Source organism: Heterodontus francisci, chromosome 15 (assembly GCF_036365525.1).
Source record: "Heterodontus francisci isolate sHetFra1 chromosome 15, sHetFra1.hap1, whole genome shotgun sequence".
Taxonomy (NCBI): domain Eukaryota; kingdom Metazoa; phylum Chordata; class Chondrichthyes; order Heterodontiformes; family Heterodontidae; genus Heterodontus; species Heterodontus francisci.
In genome coordinates this window covers 78,415,376-78,442,315 of record NC_090385.1, presented here as the reverse complement: position 1 = coordinate 78,442,315, position 26,940 = coordinate 78,415,376, and the positions used below count along the sequence as shown (strand labels likewise).

The 26,940-nt window shown below is 42.4% G+C and overlaps 1 protein-coding gene across 14 annotated transcripts in view; it reads left to right on the top strand.

Moving 5' to 3' along the window:
* elf1 (E74-like ETS transcription factor 1) overlaps positions 1–22,128 on the top strand; it is a 280,446-nt gene extending 258,318 nt beyond the window's left edge. For 12 of the 14 annotated variants that reach the window (XM_068047711.1, XM_068047709.1, XM_068047704.1 and 9 more), the window contains 6 exons: positions 13,627–13,734; positions 14,219–14,398; positions 15,339–15,422; positions 17,301–17,493; positions 17,711–18,133; positions 19,758–22,128. In XM_068047711.1, coding sequence (XP_067903812.1) covers positions 13,627–13,734; positions 14,219–14,398; positions 15,339–15,422; positions 17,301–17,493; positions 17,711–18,133; positions 19,758–20,709 — 1,940 coding nt within the window. In that variant the 3' untranslated portion in view covers positions 20,710–22,128. Of the gene's footprint in view, positions 1–1,603; positions 1,879–13,626; positions 13,735–14,218; positions 14,399–15,338; positions 15,423–17,300; positions 17,494–17,710; positions 18,134–19,757 lie in introns of those variants that run through there. The other 2 variants (XM_068047716.1, XM_068047715.1) reach the window with 2 other exon arrangements.
* The last annotated feature ends 4,812 nt before the right edge of the window (positions 22,129–26,940 follow it).

The window sequence follows — 26,940 nt, the reverse complement described above, 5'->3', positions numbered from 1 at the left end:
TTACCTCGTCTCCAGGCTCCATGTCATCGGCTGGGCTGCAGTCCCAGCAGTGGCCACCGTTCTCAGTGGGTGAATGGCCTGTTTCTCACAGCAAGTGGGTGGAAGTCCCGCCCGGGACAATTAAAGCCCGGGGACCCGTAAAACACAGGACGGATCCCCAGGCTAGCCGGAAGCGGGTTTGCCACCGACTTTTACATCGGTGGCGAATTCCCGTCGGCCTAAGGTAAAATCCAGCCCAACACCATCAGCACCACAAACCATCTACCCCCATCTGTGGGTATGTTGGTGTTTGTTTAGCTCAGATTGTGGAAGAGTGATGTCTGTGTGCCAGATTTCTGTGTTGGTACTCCTAAAAGACCCACAACAAACTTGCTGTAGGATTTCACTGCCTTGAGGTTAAGAGAACCAATTTTAACTGTAAATGTGGGGAGCTAGTGCAAAGCCTTGATTGAACTAAACAGCGTAAAAGCATCCTATTACTGGTGCATAGCATGATAGATTAGCTACTTTGCTGCCTTGTTTCTGTTACTGTTGTTATCATGCTGGGCCATACCCATTGTTGAGAGAATTCTAAAATCTCACTGCCTTAAGGGTTTGGTTGCCCCTGTCCCTACTTCCTATGTAAGATCAATCTAATGTGCTGAGAGTGTTAGATGAAGTGTAGTGGGAGGAGGCATGTGTGGAGCATAAACCACTGGTAGAGACCAGTTAGGCTGAATGGCCTGTTTCTGACAGCAAATACAATTTAATTCTACAGCAATTCTGCACTGCTAGAATGAGGCCAAGACAGATTATTTTTAGATGCTATCAGTATTAATATTGACTGAACACTGGAATTCCTGTTCAGCTATGCCACACATTGTATATAATTGGAGAGTGCTTTGGCGGGGAAAGTTATTTGCAGTTTCTTAGTCAGTTGCAAAGGCTGAAAATTGGATGCAGGCCCTGGGAAGGCAAGGTGGGGGAGTGAGGTCAAGGTGGAGAGGGGTGAAATGGTAGAGGGTGTGTGTGTGTGTGAAGGTCGGGGGAGGGTGTGTGTGTGAAGGCCGGGGGAGGCGCGGTTGGGGGTGGGTGTTGGTGGGGGGTGTTGGGGGTGGGTTGGGGGGTGTTGGTGGTGGGTGTGAAGGTGGGTAAGGTGGGGGGTGTTGGGGGTGGGTAAGGTGGGGGGTTGGGGGTGGGTATGAAGGTGGGGGGGGTTGGGGGTGGGTATGAAGGAGGGGTGGGCGTGAAGGTGGGTAAGGGGGGGTTGGGGGCAGGTGTGAAGGTGGATAACGTGGGGGGTGTTGGGGTGGGGGGGTGTTGGGGGCGGGTGTGAAGGGGGTGGGGGCAGGTGATAAGGTGGGGGGTGTTGGGGTGGGTGTGAAGGGGGGGTGGGGGGTGTTGGGGGCGGGTGTGAAGGTGGATAAGGTGGGGGGTGTTGGGGTGGGTGTGAAGGGGGGAGAGGGTGGGTAGGGTGGGTGTGTGAGGAGGTTGGGGGGGGGGGGTGTGTGAGGGTGTTGGGGGAGGGTGGGTAAGGTTGGGGTTGGGGGTGGGGGGTGTGTGCGCCGCGCCGCGCCTGCGCCTTGCCGTCCTATCCCGGAAGAAGCTGAAAGTTTGGGATGAAGTTTGTTTCGGTCCCACTTCAATCGAGCACTTCCGGTTTGGGAAAAGAGGAGACGGGGGGGAATCTAGCCGGGAAAGTAGACACTTTCTCCCTGGCTGCAGGGGATCGAGCAGCCCCAACCCCTATTCGAGCCCCGGTCCCTGCCCGAGGAGGGGAAGCGGCTCCCCAGCCTTTTAAAGCAGACGTGGCACCGGCAGGGAAACTAGCGGATTTCTCCATGGCCTTTCCCGTTTACCAGGAGATAAAAACCCCCTTGGATTTATTGATCCGGGCAGGTAAGCGAGTGGGGGAGTGGGGGCGATCCTCGCCCCTGTCAGCCAGAAAGTTCAGGACGGATCGCAAAACTTTCAGAAAGTTTGTTTGAACGAGTTTAGTGAGGGGCGGGGTGAGATGGAGATTGGAATTGTACATAGACCGCCTGAGACAGTTTGAGGACAATGCAGGCAACTGGTCTCTGCGGCAAATTCACCTGAAATTCTTCCGATGATTCATAATGAAATCGGAGACTGGGGGAATCTTGCAGTTTCAGGCAGCCTTATAAACACGGAAGTAAGCAGAGGCTTTGATCATGCCTTTGCTTGTATTGGCAATCGGGAACAGAGCAAATCACTTTGTTTAAAAGCAGCTGTTGAGGTGGATTGTCGCTCTCTGTCCAGTTTGGAAAATTACAGTCGGAAAATGCACTGAGTCCAAGAGCTGTTGCAATTTTTTGTTCAGGGGCTAACAATCATTTTTATACTGGGCCTTCACAGTCTACTGTAAAAAGATGAAAACTTATCAGGTGTAATTTCATATATTTATGAATTATGGAGTATTGACCATTCCACTTCCATTAATCGATCATTTTTTATGTTCCTCTAAAGCGTAAACTTGGCCTTATGATGTATGTTGCCATACTTAGACGATGAATTTCCCTTTGAATGAGAACATGCCTCTTATTTAATCTGAGAAATGTCTGTTGAGCCAAGTAGCCGATTTGGATGTTAGCACAAATCCAGTGATGGGGTTTGAAAATGAGTTTTAACTTACTAGGAGAAATGCTTGTGGTCCAAGACGGTTTATAATTGATATAAAGTCATTCTTTCGACCTCATGCTAATTGTTTCAGCAGCTTGAAGCAATAGATTTTAAAATCAATTTAATAAGCATCATGCTTTGCCTTTTGGACATTCCCTTTTTGTGATTTATTATGCCAGAACTGTGTGTCTAGGGGGGTGGAGGGCTTACACCCCACTGATAGCTTTGGCATTATGATCTAGTGATCAAAACCATTTGGTTTTCAGGATTACCCAGTGTAGCAGCAATCCTTTTGAGCAAAGATTATTTTAAAAAAAAATCACAGGCTCTGTGACTGTTGCTCAGTTACACGCACCCTGTCTTGTTTTGTAAGGTACTGCTGCTGTTTAATTGATACAAATGTGCAAAAATGATGGACAGGGAAAGAGCAACTAGCTGTCAGTACTGTCCCACACTCATAATAGGAGAGCATCAGGAACAAGCAGTCCCCACCTGCCTACCCCACCCCCACAGCCATGTAATTTCCTGGAAGAGGGGAGAAACACCCAGGGGTGTATAAGGGAACAAAATTACCCTGGAAAATTCCTCTCCAGCCCCCTGAGGCGATTAAAACTAATCCAGGAGATCACTTGCAATCAAAATCTCAGTCTGAGTTGCATATAATTTAACTTTCAAAAAAGCATCTAGTGGTTTTAACATTTCCCCCTCCACCCCCATACTTCTCTCATCCTCTCAATGAGAGGGCTAGGGTACGATTACTTGGGGGCTAGCAGTCCACAGATAAATGGCTGCTGAGGTCAGTTGTCATATGTACGCTTGGTCAGTGAATGGCTGTTTGACTGTGGAGTGCATCGCAGCTGAGCCTGCTTGTATTCTTGCCCATGCACAGTTTCAAGCAGCAGTCGCTGATACTGATCAGGAATGGGAAATCTGATTTTCCTCTAACTTGCCAGGGATGTGTAGAAAGACCTGCATTTATATAGTGCTTTTCACAACCTCAGGATGCCCCAAAGCACTCTTTAGTCAATGAAGTACTTTTGAGGTTACTGTTGTAATGTAGAAAACACAGCAGCCAATTTGCATAAGCACGATCCCATAAAGAGATGATAATGAACAAGTAGCCTTTTTTTTAAATGATGGTGGTTGAAGGGTAAATATTGGGCAGGGCACTGGGGCAACTCCCCTGCTGCTCTTCAAAATAGTTCCATCAGATCTTTTATGTCCACCTTTTCATTGTCCGCAAACAGAATCTGTGTACAGTGTACAGTGTACAGCAAGGTTTCTCTGGCTCTTCACCACAATGGCAGTGAAGGAAGCAGTAAATGTGACATGATTTGAAGAGTCCATTTGTGGAAAAGCACAAAGGGCAGTATATGCAGCTGATGATGTTGGATAATCTCTGAAAGGCAGCTTGTCTATTTGGCAGGCTTGCTGACTGGGCAGTACTGCAGGATTGCACTTAATGGTATTGTAACAGGAATTTCATTGTACCATCTGTGGTTTACTTTGCCAATGCTGGTATCATGCAGTGCAGGATGGATAATTAAAACTCCAGTCTCCATCATTTAGAAAAATGAATTTGGTAGTGGCACAATATGTCCTTGACCTGGAGGGAGAGAACAAAGATGGGAAATTGCAGTTCAAGATTTTGTTTGTGTAGTTTATTGTATTCTTTTATCTTTTGGGCCTCCTTATCTCGAGAGACAATGGATACGCGCCTGGAGGTGGTCAGTGGTTTGTGAAGCAGCGCCTGGAGTGGCTATAAAGGCCAATTCTGGAGTGACAGGCTCTTCCACAGGTGCTGCAGAGAAATTTGTTTGTTGGGGCTGTTGCACAGTTGGCTCTCCCCTTGCGCCTCTGTCTTTTTTCCTGCCAACTACTAAGTCTCTTCGACTCGCCACAATTTAGCCCTGTCTTTATGGCTGCCCGCCAGCTCTGGCGAATGCTGGCAACTGACTCCCACGACTTGTGATCAATGTCACACGATTTCATGTCGCGTTTGCAGACGTCTTTATAACGGAGACATGGACGGCCGGTGGGTCTGATACCAGTGGCGAGCTCGCTGTACAATGTGTCTTTGGGGATCCTGCCATCTTCCATGCGGCTCACATGGCCAAGCCATCTCAAGCACCGCTGACTCAGTAGTGTGTATAAGCTGGGGGTGTTGGCCGCTTCAAGGACTTCTGTGTTGGAGATATAGTCCTGCCACCTGATGCCAAGTATTCTCCGAAGGCAGCGAAGATGGAATGAATTGAGACGTCGCTCTTGGCTGGCATACGTTGTCCAGGCCTCGCTGCCGTAGAGCAAGGTACTGAGGACACAGGCCTGATACACTCGGACTTTTGTGTTCCGTGTCAGTGCGCCATTTTCCCACACTCTCTTGGCCAGTCTGGACATAGCAGTGGAAGCCTTACCCATGCGCTTGTTGATTTCTGCATCTAGAGACAGGTTACTGGTGATAGTTGAGCCTAGGTAGGTGAACTCTTGAACCACTTCCAGAGCGTGGTCGCCAATATTGATGGATTGAGCATTTCTGACATCCTGCCCCATGATGTTCGTTTTCTTGAGGCTGATGGTTAGGCCAAATTCATTGCAGGCAGACGCAAACCTGTCGATGAGACTCTGCAGGCATTCTTCAGTGTGAGATGTTAAAGCAGCATCGTCAGCAAAGAGGAGTTCTCTGATGAGGACTTTCCGTACTTTGGACTTCGCTCTTAGACGGGCAAGGTTGAACAACCTGCCCCCTGATCTTGTGTGGAGGAAAATTCCTTCTTCAGAGGATTTGAACGCATGTGAAAGCAGCAGGGAGAAGAAAATCCCAAAAAGTGTGGGTGCGAGAACACAGCCCTGTTTCACACCACTCAGGATAGGAAAGGGCTCTGATGAGGAGCCACCATGTTGAATTGTGCCTTTCATATTGTCATGGAATGAGGTGATGATACTTAGTAGCTTTGGTGGACATCCGATCTTTTCTAGTAGTCTGAAGAGACCACGTCTGCTGACGAGGTCAAAGTCTTTGGTGAGATCAATGAAAGCAATGTAGAGGGGCATCTGTTGTTCACGGCATTTCTCCTGTATCTGACGAAGGGAGAACAGCATGTCAATAGTCGATCTCTCTGCACGAAAGCCACACTGTGCCTCAGGGTAGACGCGCTCGGCCAGCTTCTGGAGCCTGTTCAGAGCGACTCCAGTTTATTGTATTACTGCAGTTTAAATAGTCACTTATCAATCATTGTGAGGGCTCCAGGCTGCTATGGGTGTAGCGTTCCTCTGCAGTTTCATTTAGGCAAAAAAAATAGGTGAAGATGGGTTGATTAAAGTTAACCCACCTCAGCTTAGTTTTAAGTACACCGCTCAGTGTGGGACTGAGTCACACAAATCAGTCCTGGTTTCAGTTCCTGCCCTTTGCTGCAATGACTGATCTCGGGGTCAGGTTACAACAGTTTTCCTCCAGACTGGAAAGGGTGAAATCAGACAGGGTCGCCACTTCTGGTCACTGTTGTCTCTTGTTGGAAAGTGCTCAGGTTTGAACGTTGAGTGAGGGCAGGGTTAGGCTGGCCTCTGAGAGTCCCCAGTTTTGAAATGCCATGTTAAAGGTCGCTACCAATGAAGAACTAGCACTTGCGCGAAGTACCTGAGGGAAACTATAGCTATTTCCCAACTGCAACTCCAACCTTCCAAAGACTAGGGGAGAAAATGAGAGGCAGGGTGAAGGCAAATACCGTTTTTCCTCTATTAAATTGTAACATTGGGAAATTGGAGGGTAATGAATACATGATGATAATTACAAGGCAGGAATATAATTGAGGAGCTCAAATAACAAATTGAAAGAGTGATGCTTGAGTAGTTTATTGCTGTTATACAGACCCCTCAATTGTAACATTTAAGTGGAAAATATAATCACAATGTTGCTGTGCTTTGTTGCTAATTGTAGCTCTCTGGTGAGGACTGCCAGTCACTCCTAATTTGTGTGCGCTGATGATCAAATGAAGGGTTAATGACCTGTGCTATCTTTACTGCACATTTTGGAAGCTAATTTCAAGCTAGTAATCAGAAGGTTTTCTTTTTAATATAGTAAAATGAATAAAAAGCACTGGTTTGAGTACTGATTTACACAATGATAGATCACATTGTTCCAAGTGGAGGCATTTGCTGATTGGCACTGCAGCCCAATACCAGCCAGGTACTACTTTACTGTCTCATGAGCTCATTCATCTGGCCTCTAAGTATTCATGGCAGTGATTTTACAAGGATTTTGCCTAAGAAGTAGCTGATTGTTTCTTGAAACCGTTTCCAGGGAAACCACAACGTTTTACATCATTGCATCTTCTTTGTTACCTCTCTTCTCTCGGTACTGTCCTTCCTCGCCATCGCTGGAATAGATAAGAAAAAACTTGCATTCATATACTGCCTTTCATGATCTCGGGATGTCCCAAAGTGCTTTGCAGCCAATTAAGCACTTTTGAAATTTAGTCACTGTTATAATGTAGCAAAAACAACAGTCAATTTGTGTACAGCAAGATCCCACAACCAGCAAAGAGATAATGAGCATATAATCTATTTTAGTAATCTTGGTTGGACGATAAATATTGGCCAGCACACCCCACAATACACTGCTATTCATTGAATAGTGGCATGGGATCTTTTGCATCCATCTGAGAGAGCAGAAGGAGACTCGATTTAATGTCTCATCCAAATGATTTCATCCCTGTTAGTACCCAAGTAGGGATGTCAGCCTAGGTTATGTGCTCAGGTTTCTAGTGTGGGACATTAACCCCCCACAACTGACAATCTTCTAGCTCAGAGGTGAGAGCAGGACCTCTGAGTCAAGGCTGTACCCAAAATAAAGTACTAATAAATAGAGAAATTAGAGAAATCTGTTAAGAGCCCCAGTTTGAAAACATGCAGTAAAATCTATTGTATATGTGAATTTCTGAGCTGTGTACATATGCACATACAAATTAGGAGCAGGAGTAGGCCACTCGGCCCCTCAAGCCTGCTGCGCCATTCAACAAGATCATGGCTGATCTGATTGTAACCTCAACTCCACATTCCCTACCTCTGCCTTAAAAATATTCAAAGACTCTGCTTTCACCACCTTTAGTGGAGGAGAGTTCCAAAGACTCATGACCTTCTGAGAGAAAAAATTTCTCCTCATCTCTGTCTTAAATGGATGGCCCCTTATTTTTAAACAGTGACCTCTTGTTCTAGATTCTTTCACAAGAGGAAACATCTTTTCCACATCCACCCTGTCAAAACCCCGCAGGATCTTATATGTTTCAGTCAAGTCGCCTCTTACTCTTCTAAACTCAAGCGGATACAAGCCTAGCCTGTCCAACTTTTCCTCAACACAATCCGCCCATTCCAGGTATTAATCTAGTAAACCTTCTCTGAACTGCTTCCAATGCATTTACATCCTTCCTTAAATAAGGAGACCAATACTGTACACAGTACTCCAGATGTGGTCTCACCAATGCCCTGTATAGCTGTAAGCATAACCTCCCTACCTTTGTATTAAAATCCCCTTACAATAAACAATAACATTCTATTAGCTTTCCTGATTGTTTGCTGTATCTGCATATTAACCTTTTGAGATTTTGTAGGACACCGAGTTATTTTGTTCCAAACTTGGGTTGAACTTGGCGAGAGCATTTGAGCGACACATTAGTGAAGAAATGGTAATTATACCCATCTGCTGTTGGTGGCGAGAACGATTTGAGATGATGAGTTTAGAACATCAGACAAGGATTTGTATTAGTATGATATTAAAGTCTTTTAGTGCAAGTACAAATTTTCCTGCACTATATTGATGCCCATGGGCAAAGATAAACCTGGCACTGCAAGCTGTAATTCTGTCAGTGGCAACACACATACTCTGACAGACAGGCATTTAAGTAGCTTTATCAGAATATTTGATGTTGGTTTTGGATTATTACCTTGTAGGCTGAGTCAAATCCCACCACTGACACATTGTGAAATTAAATTCAGTAAATCTGATAATGCGTGAAATTTAAAATTCTCAGCCTCATGTTCAATATCCCTCCTGATCTCTGTAACCTCTTTCAGCCCAGCAACCCTTAGAACTCATTCTTCCAACTCTGGCCTTTTATATCTCCTACCTCTTTTGTTGCAACATTGGCAATCATGCCTTCAACTGTTTAGGTCCTTAGCTCTGGAATTCCCTCCCTAAATCACCACCTCCTTAAAATCTACCACATCGACAAACATTTGGTCACCTGTCCTGATGTCTCCTTTGGCTCGGTGTCAGTTTATGTGTAATTCTGCTCCTGTGAAGTGCCCTGGGATATTTTACCACATTAAAAGTACTCTTATAAATGCAAGTTGTTGTTGGCTGGGTCTTGGTGGGGGAGTGACCTTCATACGTTTCTGTCTCTTTATGAAGCAGAGTGGGATGGTTTCTGGGGAGGTTGCTTCCCAGAACACAGTTCCACTATTTGTGCATGCGCAGGTGCTTTTGGCAGTCACTGCTTGAGTACTGCATATGTGCAAATGGTGGTGTGACATTGAGTTTAAATGGTCTGATATTGAACTAGTTGTGTGCTTGCATATGGGTGTGCAATTGTATTGTGGCATACGGATGACGAGTGGGCTTGGCATATTTACAGTCAGCGAACGTTGCTCTGAGGCCCCTAGAGAAGGTCTCCTGATCCAGAGAAAATGGTGAGAGCTGACTCAACGTGAGCCTTTAGGTTTACATTTTATAACCACGTGGATTGAACTGGATTTTTGTGGTGGGGGCTGATGGCAACCTCAAATTTCCTTTGGACTTTTACCAAATTAATATCACCCATGCTTTATGAGCAGGTCTTGTAGAATTGTGGGTGGCTTTTTCGTGCATGTGACCCATGATTGAAATCTGGACTGAATTATCGCGAAGGATGCCATGATTCTCAGCACTCTAGGTATTCTTTATGGTTTTGTTGCTGAGATCCTGATTGGGACATGTGCACAATATATATTAAGTAATGGCCCATTGCTGTTCATGCTTGCAGGCTGGGAGCAAAGGTCAGTCGTCCAACTCAACAAACTTTGTTCAGCAATAGATTATTGTAACAGCTACCAATTGAACACATGCTGTTTTATTTTCTTGTGGAAATCAGCTGCTACTTATATGTTTAATGTTCTTGCAGTTTGAATGAAGGAAATCATTGTATCTCAAAATGCTATCTGTGTCTCGAGCACGAGCAATCTGAAAAAGCCAGTGGATGATGCTTGAACTCGGTGATGTCTAGTTAGAATAATGATCTCTGTTATTTTTTATTTTTGTTACTAATTGGAAGTGTAAAGCATTCATTTCATGTAAGATTGTTTTTCAAAACTCTGACTTGGCCATACTGATGGTAATTGCAGGAGAATGTAATTTTAAAGTAAATTGCAAGTTCTGCTGCAGTTTGCAGTTTTTGATAGTGCTGCAGAGCCTGGCTAGATGGTAAAAGGAGTGTTTGTCCCCCACTTCTTAAGCAAGAACTGTACCCTGTGCACCAACACAGAAAAGTCATGCAACTTTATAAGGTGGTCGATTGATTTTCTGATTAAGATAGCTGTAACATAGAAGTAAGAAAGCCACTGTTGGCCATGGGCTGGCAGGATTGAGATTAATGCTGCAGTTGGTAAGGGGCAAAGCAATTGACAGCAATGCTTAGTTTGAGCACATTGTAATTGTATCCACTAGATTTCCTCTAATTTCCCATTAGCAGTATAGGCTGCAGTTAAGTCTGTACTGAGCCTGTTGACAGTAATGCCCTATCTATGATAAGTTAATCTTAAAAGATTTAAAGAGAATAGTGTATATTGCATCCTGAGCCCTTTTGAACGGCAGACTTGGAAAGCAGTTACATTAAGATAAAGCTATCAATTTTTTTAATGTAACTGGTTGAAATCTACCCAATGATCTACTGGTGATATAGATACTAGGGTCAAGGCAATATTAAAAGCTAGCAACTGAGCTGAACTGTTGGAGGAGGAGTGAGATGGTACTTGAATCTGCCAGGAGGAATATGCATATAGTATAATCCACATTGAGAACTCTTATCACTATCCCAACTACTGAAAACAAATCATTGTAATTTGTTTCCTGCATAAATGATTTTGCCACAAATTTGAGGTATTTTACTCCCTAAAGCTGTGACATTTAAATAAGTTTTAAAGAGTCAGTGGAAAACATTAGATCAATAAATAGATATATTTATATAGAAATATATATTAAATATTTCAGCTGTATATGGAGCTTGATATGTGGGGTGCATCTTTCATTGAAAACTCATTTAAGTATCTGCAGTACCTATTGTTCCTGATGGTGGAGCTGTGATAGGTATTTACAATATTAAGGATGTCAGAGTTCCCTGTTCCGAAGAAGGGTCACTGACCCGAAACGTTAACTCTGCTTCTCTTTCCACAGATGCTGCCAGACCTGCTGAGTGGTTCCAGCATTTCTTGTTTTTATTCCCTGTCACTGTTGTGTATTACACAGATCTGCTATTAGATAGTGATTGATTGTTCAATCAGTACAAGAAGATTTAATTTTTTTCTCAGTAACTGAAAATTCTATGTCCAATATAAGAACTTAAAGAATCAAAAATCTCTTTCACAATAGCCATCGAATTATTTTGTGACTTTTAATGCCTTCTTTAGAATGTGTACTTAAGTTCAATGGCTTCTCCAAAAGTTTGAATTTGGACTTAATATTTTGACCCAGAATTGTAACTCTGCAAGCTGCATCTGATTGTACAGTGTACCTAATTTCCCAGAGTTCATCACATAAGTGGCGCAGTGGCTAGCACCGCAGCCTCACAGCTCCAGCGACCCGGGTTCAATTCTGGGTACTGCCTGTGTGGAGTTTGCAAGTTCTCCCTGTGTCTGCGTGGGTTTCCTCTGGGTGCTCCGGTTTCCTCCCACAGCCAAAAGACTTGCGGGTTAATTGGCCATTATAAATTGTCTCTAGTATAGGTAGGTGGTAGGGAAATATAGGGACAGGTGGGGATGAGGTAGGAATATGGAATTAGTGTAGGATTAGTATAAATGGGTGGTTGATGGTCGGCACAGACTCGGTGGGCCGAAGGGCCTGTTTCAGTGCTGTATCTCTAAATAAATAAATAAAAATAAATAAATTCAGTCATCTGTACTGCTGGAATATTTCTTTATATCCTAGTGCCAGCAGCCTTTCTTCAAATGATTTTGTAAATGGACAAGTTTTACGGCTTATGTTGAGAAATTTTGTTTTAAGAGAGGCTGTGTGTAAATATGTAAGAAAATAATAAGTGATCTCATGACTCATTGACTCATATTAAACAGAGGGGGCAAGGAAGAGGGGGATTCAAAGAGAGTCTTCACATAAATTTGCTGCAGTTTTTATTTAAAGTTGAAGTTCGAAGTAATTAATTCTTTTGATGATAAATGGTCAAAAATACATGGTACATCAACACTCCAGACATATCACTAACTAATACAAATCTTTTTATCATATTTAATGTTGGAGCTAGGATGACTGCAGTTCTTAACTTGTGTTCCCACGGACACAACCAGGATTCTGATCTGCAACCTATCCGAAAACTGGCCTGAGCATTGATTTGAAGAATGCAGAACATTTGTAACTTTTAGCCTGAGAGGGACACGCACCTACACTTTCGCAGCAGAATAATACATTGTTTTACATTTAATAATGTTCCTGTCTTTCCAGGATAAGTCATCTTGTGACTTACCAAGGAAGATTTGCTTACAGAATTTAGGAGACTTGTGTCTAATAAATGCTTGTCACATTTCAGACTCATAACAAGAAATACAGTCATTCCAAGTTTCTTTTTTCTCTTGGCCTGGACCTAGAAAATTTACAAGTATGCACCACTCTGCAAGTCTCCTTTACCAACCGCAATTAACCTCCAGATTTATAGCTATATGATTGTGTGATCTACAATATATAGCTTTACAGCAGTACTTTTGATGAAAGATAGCATGTTATCTCATAGACCTCCCATTGCATTGCTCATGGCATATCAGTATTTTGGGGGTTGCAATCTTGCAGGTTTGCCTCCCTTTCAACAACAATTGATTTTGTTTTTGTCTATATAGGATCTCCCGAGAGGCATGTACTAAAGGCTTCTCATAACGTGGAATGTTCCAGCAGTGTGCTAGATTGCTCCACTTTTCTACTAACTGCAGTTGGGGAGAGTTTTGGGTTAAGTTCCAGTCAGTGTCCTTCCACAGTAGTGAACCGCTGCAGAGGGCAAAACTTCAAAAACATTTCAGAGTCCGGATCTGTGGCACACGCATGCAAATAATATCAATTCAAATATCTAGTGCTGCTGTAAAGTTCTAGCTGTGATATAGAATCAGATCAGATTCACACAGGTAAATGTAAATCCAGTTTCCATTTTATACTTGGTAATTAAATGTATTTGACTGTTGACTGTTGCCAGGGAACCTGAGGGTAGTAGGGCTTGATGTCTTGCTGTTCAGTTGCCATGCTCACCTGGGCTGCCTGATGCAGTGCAGACAGGAGTTTGTTAATATTTGAGCAGCCTCAGCTACTGGTTGAGTCATTACTTTTGTTTTTCTGGTTCCTTGCAGCTTTTGCAGATTGCTGCCAGGGCTCTAACACTAGCTGAGAAATTGGTGTTGCTGCCAAAATGCTGAAAGCAGTCATTAGTTGGCATCCACATCTTACCCTAGAGGGTTTGTGAGAAAACACTCATTTAGGTTTGATTGCCCTCTTGTTGCTCATACAACGCGAGGGCTATATTGTCGATTGTGGTTGCAAAGTCTGTTGATTCTTATTTTAACATGCCAATTATATTGCTATTTTTTGTGCATCTAACTTTAAAAAAAAAACTCTGTAGCAATTCATCAAACCCAATTTGTTATTGAAATTGTCTGGCCAGTTTTGGGCCTGAAAGGACTGATGATTGTACATGGGGATCTTAGTTTTAATATTGGCACCTGTAAATCTTTGCCCTTTGCTAACCTCCTGTGGTGGATCTCTCTGATCCTCAGTGGAAGCTTCCTGTCAGGATGAAGATGAAACAATGGAGACCATCGAGGCTGCTGAAGCACTTCTCAACATGGAATCCCCAAATGCAATCTTGGACGAAAAAAGAATGTGTGAGTATTAGTTACAGTTACACATTCTTTTCCTTGACATTTGGCACTTTCCTTTTCACTCCTTGCATTGTAATTGTTTGGTTTACATCTGTTCTAATGTAAAATAAGTATAGACTGCACAAAATGATTCAGCTTGTGGTCAGGTCTTTGGCCTGAAGCCCAGTTTCTCATATTAGATAAATTCTATGGGTTTCATAAAATAGCATTGATTGAATGAAGACACATTGCTGGTGTACTTGGTAGAATGAAGGAAAAGTAAAATACTAACTGATGGAAAATGTTCAGGCATTACGATGGAGTGCACTTTGCATACTGCGAAGAAATCTCCTCGTTGATCTGTCAGCAGCAATGGTACATTGGTGCCAAACACTCAGCATGTTCTACGTGTGGAAACATAAATCCTCAGGTCAATGTTGTGTCAACAAAACCTTATTTTTCTCCCCACTTTCCTTCTCCTCCCCCTCCCACCTATATCCCTGTTTAGTTCATGGATTTGCAAATTCTCTGGATGGAGAAATCACTGCGTCTGTCCCTCACATATCTGTCACATCAGATAGGGTCCCAGAGGTAATCAACATGGCTTCAGCTCACATGACAGGTGATGAAGATGATTCTGCAGATGAGTCGCCCAGAAAAAATACACTTAAACAGAGGAAAAAGAAAGGTAAGTTCTAGACCAACAGACTCTGTTAGTGGGGAATGTAACTTGAGGTGCTCAAGACCATATTGCAAGGATACTTGTAGTCCAGATTTATTTTACCTCATAATTTTTTGTAAAATAACTGCATGATGAGGCAAATCTGTTTGTTCATTGAGCAATTAAAAGTATATCTGAGTTTTGTTTGACTTTCCCTTCTCAGTGCTTATTTTTTGCTGTGATATAGCATGCAAATTTTTGAGTGAATGGGGGCATTCTGCATCTGACTGATATTTACCAGTTTGCAGTCAACGCTTTCCTGACCTTTTCTTTGTCCCAGTTAAAGAATGTGCATTTGGGTTGTGTGTTCAATACGTTTTCAGACGTGAAATCAGGATGATGTGAATAATATTTGTAGGTGGTCCTTTGTTGTGTGTGCAGTATAATCCCTGTAAAAATAAAACTGAAGTTGGACTCTACTGGCAGCAAACACAACCAGTAAGAGAATAGCCTCTTGCACCCAGAGGCTTTAATGTGCTCCGTAGTCATAATATCAATTTTGCATTGGTACGCACCCAAACATATTTACAGCAACATGCGAATAGCAGTATAACTGCCCGTCTGTACATACTTGGTCTAAGCACAGAATTATAATCAACCGAACAACTTTCCATTCACTCCAGTCAGAAAAGATTTTCAGTCCCAGAACAAAAAGGTTCCCTGATTATTTGAGCCTCTTTGAAAAGTCGGCACCGTTTCTGCGATTGAATTTCAATCCGGTAATTTTGTATTCATCTAGAACATTTCCCCAAATTGCATTCATGTTGGCTGTTATCAGTGACAGACACATGGGTGCACACATGTTAATGTGGCCAGCATGTGTGCTGGTGCATGCTGTAGTTTAGATAGCAGTATTAATCAGAGAGTACCATGTGCGCACACTGAGTGACGTGGTATGATTTTCCAGGTCGGAAGATGAAACCTGCTCGCCCATCTTCGCCTGTCACAGCTCCACACCTTCCAATTAAAAAGAAAAATAAGGATGGAAAAGGTAAAGCATCATTAGCATGACAGCTCGACAGTTGTGCAAGCATTGTGATTTATCTTTCAGCAGCTTTTTGTATCATCAGCAAAATGATGTTGTGATAACACTGAGTGATGGGTTTGCTGACAACACAAAAAACGTGTTTTTCTTAGTAGCCTTTGCCATTTGCCATGCTCCCCCTGCCTTTTTTTTCCTCCACCCCAGAATTAGGCTTTAATCAATTTTAAACCTGACATTAAACCGCATTGACTGGCACGTTCTGCAGAACCAGAGAGGAATACTGAAGGGTCAGCCATTTCATTGCAAGGGAAAGATCTTGGATATTTTTGTGATCAAAGATCTAAGAAACCAAGATCTAAAAAAATCTGTTCCCTTGTTGTTTAATGTTGTAATGAGAAATGGTTCTTTGAGCATATAACAAATATAGCTCCAACAAAGAATTCTTAAATGATGGTCTGCAGCAGAATTTATTGTCGTGTCACTTCCCCCTGCCTCATTTACTATGCACGTGCATGTGCTATATCCTTGATATGGAAGTGATGGTTACTGGCACTGCTACTCCAAATGGGGCAATGTTCCATTCTCCAGGCTTTCATCACTCACTCGATGTCCACCAAAAAATATATAAAGGTTTTTTAAAAAATGTGCTTGTATGTGATGCAACTCTCCTTAATTCAGTGTTCTCTAAATAGTCATTGTGATAAAAGATTTGTTGGCACAGTACTTTTGCACACTTCCCCCTGTGGTGTATGGCAGTATGGGCTTAGAATCATAGAAAAGTGTAAAATAATACAGGAGGCCAATCGGCCCATTGTGCCTGAAATAACAACAGGATGACTTACTGAGGCATAAGCAAAGGCAAGGTACTTTCCCACATGGAGGAAGAGAGAGACAGCTGACGCACGGGGGAAGCCCTGGTTATGTTTCTGTGGCATCTGACGGTTACGGATCAGCATTATTGGAGGCCTAGGGACAAGCTGCCTGCCAGTACTTTGGACCTAGGAATATTACAGTTGCAGCAAAAGAGGAAGTCATTTTATTAGTGAAGGAAAAATCAGGCTCCATATTGTTTTATGAGCAGAATTATAGGGGGTAATTTTAACCTAACCTGCTGGGTGGGAAACCCACAGGATTTGTTGTAACCTCGGCTTTACACCCTGCCTAATACTTCAATGGAGAGAAAATTGGGTGGGATATAGAACCAGCATTGCACCCGAACCTGTTTATTTCCCAATGGGCGGGATTTAAGTTAAATTTGGTCCCTTAGTGTTCAAAGTTTGATTATTTCCACAAAATTAAATGGGTGACCTTTTCTAAAATAATGGCTAGATGCCATAATACTTTCAATAACTTTCTTCGCCGTTCTGCTAAGCTGTACATTAACAGTAAGGGAGATGCCATCTAGAATAGCGACTTCTTGGTTTAATCAAAGTAAAGGCAAAGTATTCACTTAACAGTTCATCCAAGGTGTCAATAAATGTTTATATAATAAAAATGAATCCAGGTCTGACATTTCTGTAGGTTGAAAAAGACCATGCATAATTGATTGCAAAAGGAATAAATATTTGGGCTTCTCAAAAGGACAGAGATTCCTGGTGGTGATAAACTACTAAGCAAAAGATTAGTGTTTCAACTTCTGTATAAATCAGCAAATACGAACAGGCAGATCAAGTGAGAAAATAGCAGTGGGAAGCTTTCATAAACCAACTCTTCTTGGATCACTTTGAAAAAGTACTTCATTTTTAGCAATGTGAGAACACATTGTGAAAATCAGTTCTGCACATACCTAATGTCTTTTTTTTGCACTGTTTATTGTGGTTATTTTTAAAGAAGTCGAACAGTAATGTATTCAGCTTCCCTTTCATAACACTCTTCTTTTTCTAGGGAACACCATTTATCTCTGGGAGTTCCTCCTGGCTCTCCTTCAAGATAAGAACACTTGTCCGAAGTACATTAAATGGACACAGAGAGAGAAGGGAATCTTTAAGCTAGTGGACTCGAAGGCTGTGTCCAAATTGTGGGGCAAACACAAAAATAAACCTGATATGAACTATGAAACAATGGGTAGAGCCCTTAGGTGAGTAGAGCCCGAGTTAATGCATTTTTCACAAAATGGGGTCAGTTCAGCCGTGTTGGACACAGATAATAGTCAGTACATTGTATTGCCTTACTTTTGTGAGCTTTTTAAAGAATTGTTCCGGTGCATTCCTAATTTTCCTTTTGTTTCCTCTTATCCTATTTTCCTTTATCTTGCATTATACAGCAGTTGAATTCTGAATGATTGTTCCTTTTAGGTATTACTACCAGAGAGGGATCTTGGCTAAAGTGGAAGGTCAGCGGCTGGTGTATCAGTTCAAAGAGATGCCCAAGGATCTGGTGGTCATAGACGATGATTCGGCCGAGCACCCTACATCTAATTTGATGACTTCATCCAGTTACTCAGCAACATCGCAGGCAAAAAGCAGAAGCGCCACCCGTGGAATCTCGCAGTTGCAGAATGTGAACAAGGTGACAGCTGTGCCACAGAGTGTGCTGGTGCAGCACATCAAGCAAGAACACACTTCCTTGCTGAGTCATCCCACCCAGAAGGAAGGAGGACAGCAGAGTCCGTTTTTACAAACCATACAGGGGTTACACAGCAATCGAGCCCTTCAACAGGGACCACCGGATGTTTCTAAGGTTGCTGTAACGATGTCATCAGCTGGACACACAATCAGGTAATGGTGAACTTTACTGTGGTTTCAGTATGATTAATCTGTAAATGGGTTTTGCAGAAAAATCAAGCTCTTCCTTATCGTACAAATGTCAGATATAATATATTCTCTTGTTTATTGCTTGTTTAACTTATTCTTCCAAAATTGTAACTTTTTAAAAGTGTTTTTTGGATGGTTGAGCACTATATAACTTTATCTTGTTTCCGACGATATCTTCAATACATTTACCTAATGTTTGTCTGCATCATCTGACTTGTATTTTTAGGGATCTGGTTAATGGGGCCAGGTTCGTGGGTAGAGATTCTACTTCAGGCGATGTTGCCAGAACTTTGGGACTATTATCTCTAGAGAAATGAGTACATCAAGATCTTTACTGGCCACTAAAGAATGTCAGTTTGCCATCACACTGAAGGTTCCCGAACTCTGGTGTGCTTAATGTTGCATTGTAATGCTGTTATTGGGCATGTGTTCAAACTCTTGGGTGAAGCTTAACCACAGTCATTTGGCTAATAAGCAAACGCATTGGTCAGGAGACTCTTCCATATTTAGACATTTAAGCTATTCAGTTTTGAGACAGCCAAGTATGAGACTGTTATGAACTTTCAACTTTAGGGGAATTAAATCTGCAGCATTGGACAGGAAATCTGAAAAGGAGGTTAGGAGTACCTGGAGCATGAGTGGGATGGGGTACGCGTGAAAGGAAGAAGCTTGAAGCAGTTACATATTGGACTTCACTATCTGCAGCAGGAAGTACAGTGAAATTTTATTCATACAAAGATGCACGCCTTCCTATAATGGGCTAGGGAGCTGCGGCAAGTCATGTGCCAGGGCTTGAAAGTTGCAGCTGTGAGGAAAGATTGGATTGGCTAGGGTTGTTTGCCTTAGAACAGAGGAGGCTGAGGGGTGACAATTGAGGTGTACAAAATTATGAGGGGCCCAGATAGAGTAGACAGAAAGGACCTGTTTCCCATAGCAGAGAGGTCAATTGCAAGGGGGCACAGATTTAAGGTGATTGGTAGAAGGATTAGAGGGGACATGAGGAAAAATGTTTTCATCCAGAGGGTGTTGGGTGTCTGGAATTTACTGCCCGGATTAGTGGTGGAGGCAGAAACCCTCAACTCATTTAAAAGGTACCTGGACCTGCACCTGAAGTGCTGTAACCTGCAAAGCTACGGACCAGGTGCTGGAAGGTGGGATTAGATTGGGTGGCTAGTTTTCTCAGCTGGTGCAGACACGATGGGCTGAATGGCCTCCTTCTGTGCCTTATCTTTTCTATGGTTCTGTGGAAGACTAGGTGCCTCAATATGTTATGACAGGTTTACCAATGCTTGAGTAACATTGTTTGCAATGATTTGGCAAGGAACAGATCTGGACTGGTTTTTGGAGTGGGTGGGTAAGAAAGGAGTGAAATGCCAATCCATTTGGCCACTGATTAAATGGTTATTATTTTCCATTCTGTTGAATCTAAGCATGATTTGGTTTGGACTTCCCTACTGTGTAAACTGATTTTAAAAAAATGTATTGAGTATTTTGGAAGAGTTTTAACAGTAGGTATTCTCCATGCCTCATTTGTTGTGCTACAGGTCTGAAAATTGGTTAATTAATGTTTTCTTTTCCTTGAATCAAGCAGGACAATAAATGTCCCAGCCCAGGTTCCTGTGGTGATGACTTCTGGTGCACATGCAGTCGGTACTCTAATGCTGCAGACTATACCCCTCACAACAGTGCTGTCTGGAACAGATACATTGAACAACTCTCCTTCCAAAGTTATTTTACGTGCCATTCCATGTTCGGAGGGCTCAAAAGAAGCTATCACCATCCAAGCCACTTTGTCTCCCACAGGTGCAAATGGTTCTGGCTTATCTGAGATTCAGCAGGCCCAAGTGATTGCAACCAGTCTTTCATTAGCTGATGGTGGATTTCAGACTGTGATAAACAATTGTGTACAACCTTCTCCCGATGCCATCACACAACTCGTGACCATCAACAGCCATGGTCAGCCAATGGTTGCTCATCGTCCAGGCAGCGTAATTGCTACGGTGCTTAAACCAACGGAACCCATTCTGGACACTCCTGAATTCCAGACTTTAGTCACAAGTGCAAATGCCACTAGTCCTGGAGTCAAAATGCCAGGAATGGAGAAGGAGCTTGGACCTACTTTGGATGGTGATCTAAACTATCAGCATCTCCACACTGTGATGCTGAGCAGTACGAATGGTATTGCAACATCTGTCATAAAGGTTGAAGGAATGGACAAAGACTTTGAAACTACTGGACAAGGCTCTGAGAACCTCAGCTGTTCGTTGTCGCACAGCCCGAATTGTGCTCTCACCCCTGTAGTGAAACTGGAAGCCAATGAAGAGTGTTCGGTACTGAATCTACACCCCGACCATAGACATGATCAGGATAAAACTCTTGTAGATACCAATCTGCATGATGCCATGCCGTTTCTGAAACTGGAAAATGCCCCGATGTTTTCGCATGCGGCGAGCATGCTTAACTATCCCAGCAACATGGCTCCTAGTCCAAGTGCCATATCCACTCCTGTAGTGGTTAAAACAGAGCCAATGGATTTGTAAATAATGTAGAAAGCAAAACCTTTGTATCTTTCACACATGTTGGACCCTTGTCTGTCCAATTATAATCATTTCGAGGATTGTAAATGAGCAGTTATTGATTCAGAATCTAGGTCAGGATATTTAATACTGTACCCAGGCCATCACTGTCAGTTACACTTTGAAAGAATCCCATTTTAAATCCATATATCACTATCAGTAAAATAATCAGGAGACCTAAATGCTGCAGTGATTTTCTAATTTTAGGCTTTGATGAAAAGTCAAAATCTCACACACACTTTGCTTCTTCTGATGACTGCTTTTGCTGTCCTCTGCTGTTGTGCTAGAAATAATTAAGATGGGCCTTGAGCTAAATCTGGTTTTCCTTTGTTCCCAAAGGTGAATGCTTAAGTAAATGTTAAGTTGAACTGTTTAATTGCACAGGCAGGCTTTCCTCAGGCCTGATTGAGCATTGGTATTGGTGACCAGTTGGCAGAGCATTGCACTGGTAGGTCATCAGTTGGGCTGATGCATCCTGCTTTCAGGGCTCCAGACGTAGCCTGAATTAAAGTTAATTGGACTGAGAGTTAAGATCGCACTTAGTTTAGTTCTGTTTGCTGTGGCACAGATTTCAATCACAGAAGACGTGCCCAGAATTAAACAAGTTATAATATTCCAAGTATTTTCCTGTAGTTCTGTACATAGAGTCTTGCAGTTGGTGCATGATGACGAAATCCTTGATGGTATTTTGTTCCTGTTCATATGCTATTTCTTTTCCACCTTTCCCCTGCCCTAGCAAAAAATAAATCAACATTAAGTTCAATTTAATGACCCAAAGGGTGTCATTCAGGCTAATCTTTAACACAACTAAGCCTTTTTTGGCAATATATCCTATTTATATTTTGTAATATAGATGCTAAAAACCTTCTTTAAGGAATTTAGTTTTCTTACCAGGAATTTGATGTAAACCAGATTTAGAAAATAATATTGAATGTAATTTTAGGTCACCATAAACATGGTGCTAACAAACCACAAGATGAAAATTTTATATCTAAACTGTTAATGCCTTGTAGATTCAATGCAGAATGTTATATTTTTCATATATATATATATATATATATATATGAAGAAAATTCTTCAAGAAAAAAATGTGAACTGGGATATTTTATAAGAGTGGTGGGATTTTTTTTCCAAACAAAAAAATTGTAAATATTTATCTTTGATGTAACAAAAAGTCTACATTTACTGAGGCATATTATTTCCTCTCATGCTCTGTGTTTTGGCCCAATTCTTATTTTGTCAGTGGGATATGCTTTTGTTCTATTTGTTGCTTGATTCAGAGGCCTTTGTGAATATTACAGCCTGTTCAAGAAACAAGTCATGTGATAGTGAGAGTTCTTTAAAAGAAATAAAACCTTTTTATTTTACAAATTGTATAAATTAGACTGACTATCTTTTTGTTTTAGAAACTATTTTGTGCGTAGCATGCACCTCTAAATCCTCCAAGGAATTCTTATCAAAACGTGCTTGGAATCTGTTGCTACTACTTTACTGGCACCTCAGCAGTTGGGTTCCTGCAGAGGTAGGTAACAGGAACTGATGCATGCATTAGCAGAATGGAGTGAAAATCTTTACAGCAGGTAGTTTGCTCGATTCTGATCAGCAAAGAGTGCATAAGTAAGCTAAAGCGGGGACGAGGATCAAATTAAAATGCCATCCTGACTTTAAAAGTAAAATAATAGTTTGTTTTACACTGTTTTTCTGCTTTGTGAAGAGTACAGATTAATTAGTGACTAAGTGATGGCCCCTGCCCAGAGCACTGGAATGGCCCTAACCATCTTCCCCTGATCAAGATGCAATGGTTCTGATTTTGCAGTCAGTGACGAACAAACTGCGCCAACTGTTCATTAGATCTTCTGCCAATAGACTTTCTATGGGTTTTTAACACTGGAACTTGTGATTAGAAATCCATTTTGGTGCAGCATCCTCTAGGGGTATCTGGGTTCTGTGTGAACAGGACAAGCAATGGTGTGTCACCATAAACAATCAAATTGAAGAATCCTTACTGAGGCATGCAGAGTCTAAACCAGGAAGTGGAAGTTTGAATATTTGATTCAATGTCACATCACCTACAGAAAGGGAAATCGAGGGAAAGAAAGATGGAATTGAGAGAGCGAAAAAGACAAAAAAAGTTTTTTAAAAAAAGGAACCAGAGTTCACACTTGTAAAAGTTAATTTTTGGTGCCAGACAGGTGGTTTGTCATTAATTAAGACTTACCACAATGTTAGCCATTCATGTAATTTTTATGAACATGCCCTAACTTTTTCTGGCATGTTTAGTGGGTGTTTAATCATGTAAATACCCCGACTTCACGTGTTTCAATGCCCAGTGTCTTGGCAAGATACTGTTATAGCGAATCTTCTGGAGGAGCAGGGCAACTCAGAAAGCAACTTCTAATTTCTGCATTTAATGGCGCGTGTGCATTTGCTGGATGTTGCTGTCCTATTTATTCTTTAATAACAGTGAGCACTGATTGCCTCACCATTATTTTTACTACAAAGACCAGGTCATTATTCCTCCTTCTCGAAGTCTTTGACAGAGTCATTTACACTTTTCCCTCCAATGCGTGCACTTCTTTGTCCAGTTCACTGAACTGTCCTCACCTGGTTCTATTCTAATTTATCTGATAGTAGGCAGAGCATTTCTAGCAATGGCTCCTCTTCCCATCTCTGCACTGTGACTTTGGAATCTGCCGATGATCTAGTCTTGACCCCACCTCGTTGTCATCAATATGATACTCCTTGTCAACATCATCCATAGATATGGGCCAGGATTTAACCCACGGCGGACGGAAGCCAGCCACTGATTGAAAAGTCGGTGCCGAACCTGCTTCCGCCTTGCCTGGGCATCCGACTCGTATTTTGCGGGTTGTTGGGCATCAATTGGTGTGAGGCGAGACTTCCACTCGCTTGAGGTAGGCTGTCCTACCTAATTGAGCTGCCGGCCAATCAGCTGACTGTCTCTGCATTGCCACCGGGAGCAGTGGCCACTGCTGGGACTACAGCCCAGCTTGAAGAAGATGATGATGTTGGGGAGCCCGGAACAAAGGTCAGTTTTGGTTCCCTCGCCGGGGGTGATCGGGTGGTCCCCGGTGAGGCAATGGTGGTCAATTGGGGCAACGGGGGGCATGTTGGGTGTTGAGGGTGGTGGGGGCAGCCTTCCATCGGGCACAAGGTGCCCAATGATGAGGGCCCCCCCGGGCCGCCTGCTTTTGTCAGGTGGTTTCTCTCTGGCCTCGGCTGCCCAATTAGCCACGGGTGAAATCCCTGTGGAGGCGGGTGAAAGCCCTTAAGTGGCTGTTAAGTGGCCACTTAAGGGCCTTGATTGGCCTGGGGTGGGCAAGCCATTTTTTGCCGCTGCTGCCCTATATAAAGTGGCGGTGGAGGCAGGAGTAAATCGGGAAGGGCTCCCGCAGCCTCCCGCTCCATTTTAAGCCACCCCCGCCACCATCTCGCTCTTTGGGGGAGCGTAAAATTCATCCCCTTGGGGTCAGCTTCCACTAGCATACTAAAGATACCCAATTCTATCTTGACATCACATCCCTAGCTGCCTGCACTGCCTAGATACTTGGTTGATCTCCTCCTTTAAGACTTGTTTAAACTCACCTTCTTGACAAAGCTTTTGACCACCCCTATTAATATCCCCTTCAGTTTGGCACAATTTCCTTCTGATTACCCCTCTATGAAATGTATTGAGACATTTCCCTATTTTAAAAGCACCAAATAAATACCAAAATATTGTCAATGTGTTTTAGGACATTGCCTATATTTAAGATATATTAAATAATTAAGATTTTACCCAAGTTGTCGAATCAGTATTGATACACCAAAGTACACAGATAAACCGATGCACCATTACAGCATTAGCAACTTCAGTTCTGTGAAGGTTAAGCTTGCAGCTGTTGGCTTTTCATGGAAATGTGACCAAATGCAGGTTTGTGAGTGTGGGTAGAGATTGCAGCTAATAACATTTCCTGGTAAGCTAATTTTGCAATCTATTGAGATATGCCAGAGGATATTAGTGGTTAGTAAGTTTATGATGGCTTTGCTCTAAAAGTGTTGCTAATGCAATGATCTCCCTTCATCCCTGACTTTTGACTGTGGCTGCACACAGATCAAAAGTGCCCTGCAGCCGTTTGGGCACTTGAACTAGATCAAATTCTGATACATCTTTATCCAATAGATGAAATGTTTGAAGTAGCCTGATGCTGTTGGGTTCAGTTTAAGGTTGTGTAACAGCCATGTTGTGCAGTTTTGATGGCCTGTTCTGATAGGATGATTAAACTTTGAGGCTCTTATTACCACTTCAAGCCAGAATAATGCTGAATATAAAATTACTGCCACAGGAATGAGGATCTGGATAGGACAAACTAGGAAAGATACACTGCCTGAAAATATTTGAAGCTCTTCTATTAAGAATTAAACATCAAAAATAACTGTTTAGTTAAAAATCTTTTTGTTTAGATTCCTCTCTCCCTTCACAAACCTACACAAGACCAGGACTTTCACATTATGCACCCTCCCTTCCCCCTGCCCCCTACACCACCCCCTCCCCAAAGCCTTCCCATTCCAACCCACGAGGAGAGATTAGGCTTTCATTTCATTCAAAGCAATTTTCTGTGAGCTCCCTCAATGATCCGTGTACTGACCAAGTAGTTTCCAGGTTTGATCCCTGTTCTCTGCTGAGTTGGTTAATTTCAATTGCGCTGCGGTTGGATGCTGTAAAAGACCTCAATGTTTCTGGGCTAGGTACCAGTTCTCTCTCCTGAAGTCCATACAGTGCTGTTGGAAAGTGGTAAGTGTCAGCTGTGGCTTAGTGGTAGCACTCTGGCCTTTGAGTCAGAAGATTGTGGATTCATAAACCCACTCCACAAACTTGAGCACAATCTAGGCTGGCACTTAAGTGCTGTAATCCCAGAGATACCACATTTCTGATGCGATGTTAAACTGAGGCCAAGTCAGGTGGATGTAAAAGATCCTATGCACTATTCTCCCCAGTGTCCTGGCCTTAACTCCAGGGATAGATGTTTTTTATCGAACAATCAAGACCTAAAACAGATGATTTAGTCATTTATGGGAGCTTTCTGTGCATTAATTGGCTGGTACATTTCTCACAATACAATAGTGACTACAGTTCATTGAAGTGAATTGAGCCATATAAATGCATGCTGTATTTTATTTCAATGTTGGTCTTGGTTGTAATGTCCCACATCTTCATCTCCATCTAGGCTTGCGTGTCAAATATGGCCACTTGAACTTGTGACCAGAGGGGCCGGGCCGCTGGCACCCCTTGAACTATATCTCAATGTGAGTTACCACTTTCAGGAAAAAATAGAAAGGGGTGAGGGGCAAGTTCAGGTGGGGTGTTGATCTTCAGGCCACCTGTTGTGTACAAATTGACATTTGGGCTGTTTTTCTAAATTGACCTGAATATATAGTTTTTTATTATAGTGGGGACATTAAAAAAATATGAATTTATTTGACTGCTGTTAAGAACCAACAATCGCCGAATGTTTGCAGTGTTGTAGAATTCCAGTATGCCTGCTGTTCTATGCATGTAACCATCATAGTCTTCATTACCTGATCTACTTTCTGTGGATCAGCTGTAACTATAAATCCCTTAGACTTAACCTGACAAGAAATAAACTGGTTCTACGATTCCGGGATTTACATGCTGCAAAAATAACCCACGACACTAAACTTTTGCTAGAGCTGTTTCTGCTACAGTCTCTTTTCCAGTGCACTGGTCACTTTTATGTCTTGTTCTCATTTGATTACTGAATTAACTGTGTCTTTATTTTTTGTACAATGCAAAGCCTACTAAACTCAGCAAGCATTCCTGTGCAGTAATTTAAACATGGTGGCTTTGTTCAGGGTAGATTAATCTTCTAAAAGTGCTGCAATGTGTGAAAACAGCCCATTAACAAGCGATTTTCTTTCAGTGTTAAATGTTAGTTAATCTGTAGTGATTATAGGCAGCGAGCAGACATTAATACAACTTGCTGCCCAGCTTCAAATAGTGAGCAGTTTCTGCTATGGATAAGGACAACACTCTGTAAGGATCTTTAGTTTGCTAAATATCTTGTATCTGCATTTTGACTGATTCAAATATTATCCAAGTGAAGCTGGTCTTTTTTTCCCCAAAGATTAACCCTTGTAGCTCAAGTAAGGAGTTGAGTTCAACTTTCTGTTTAG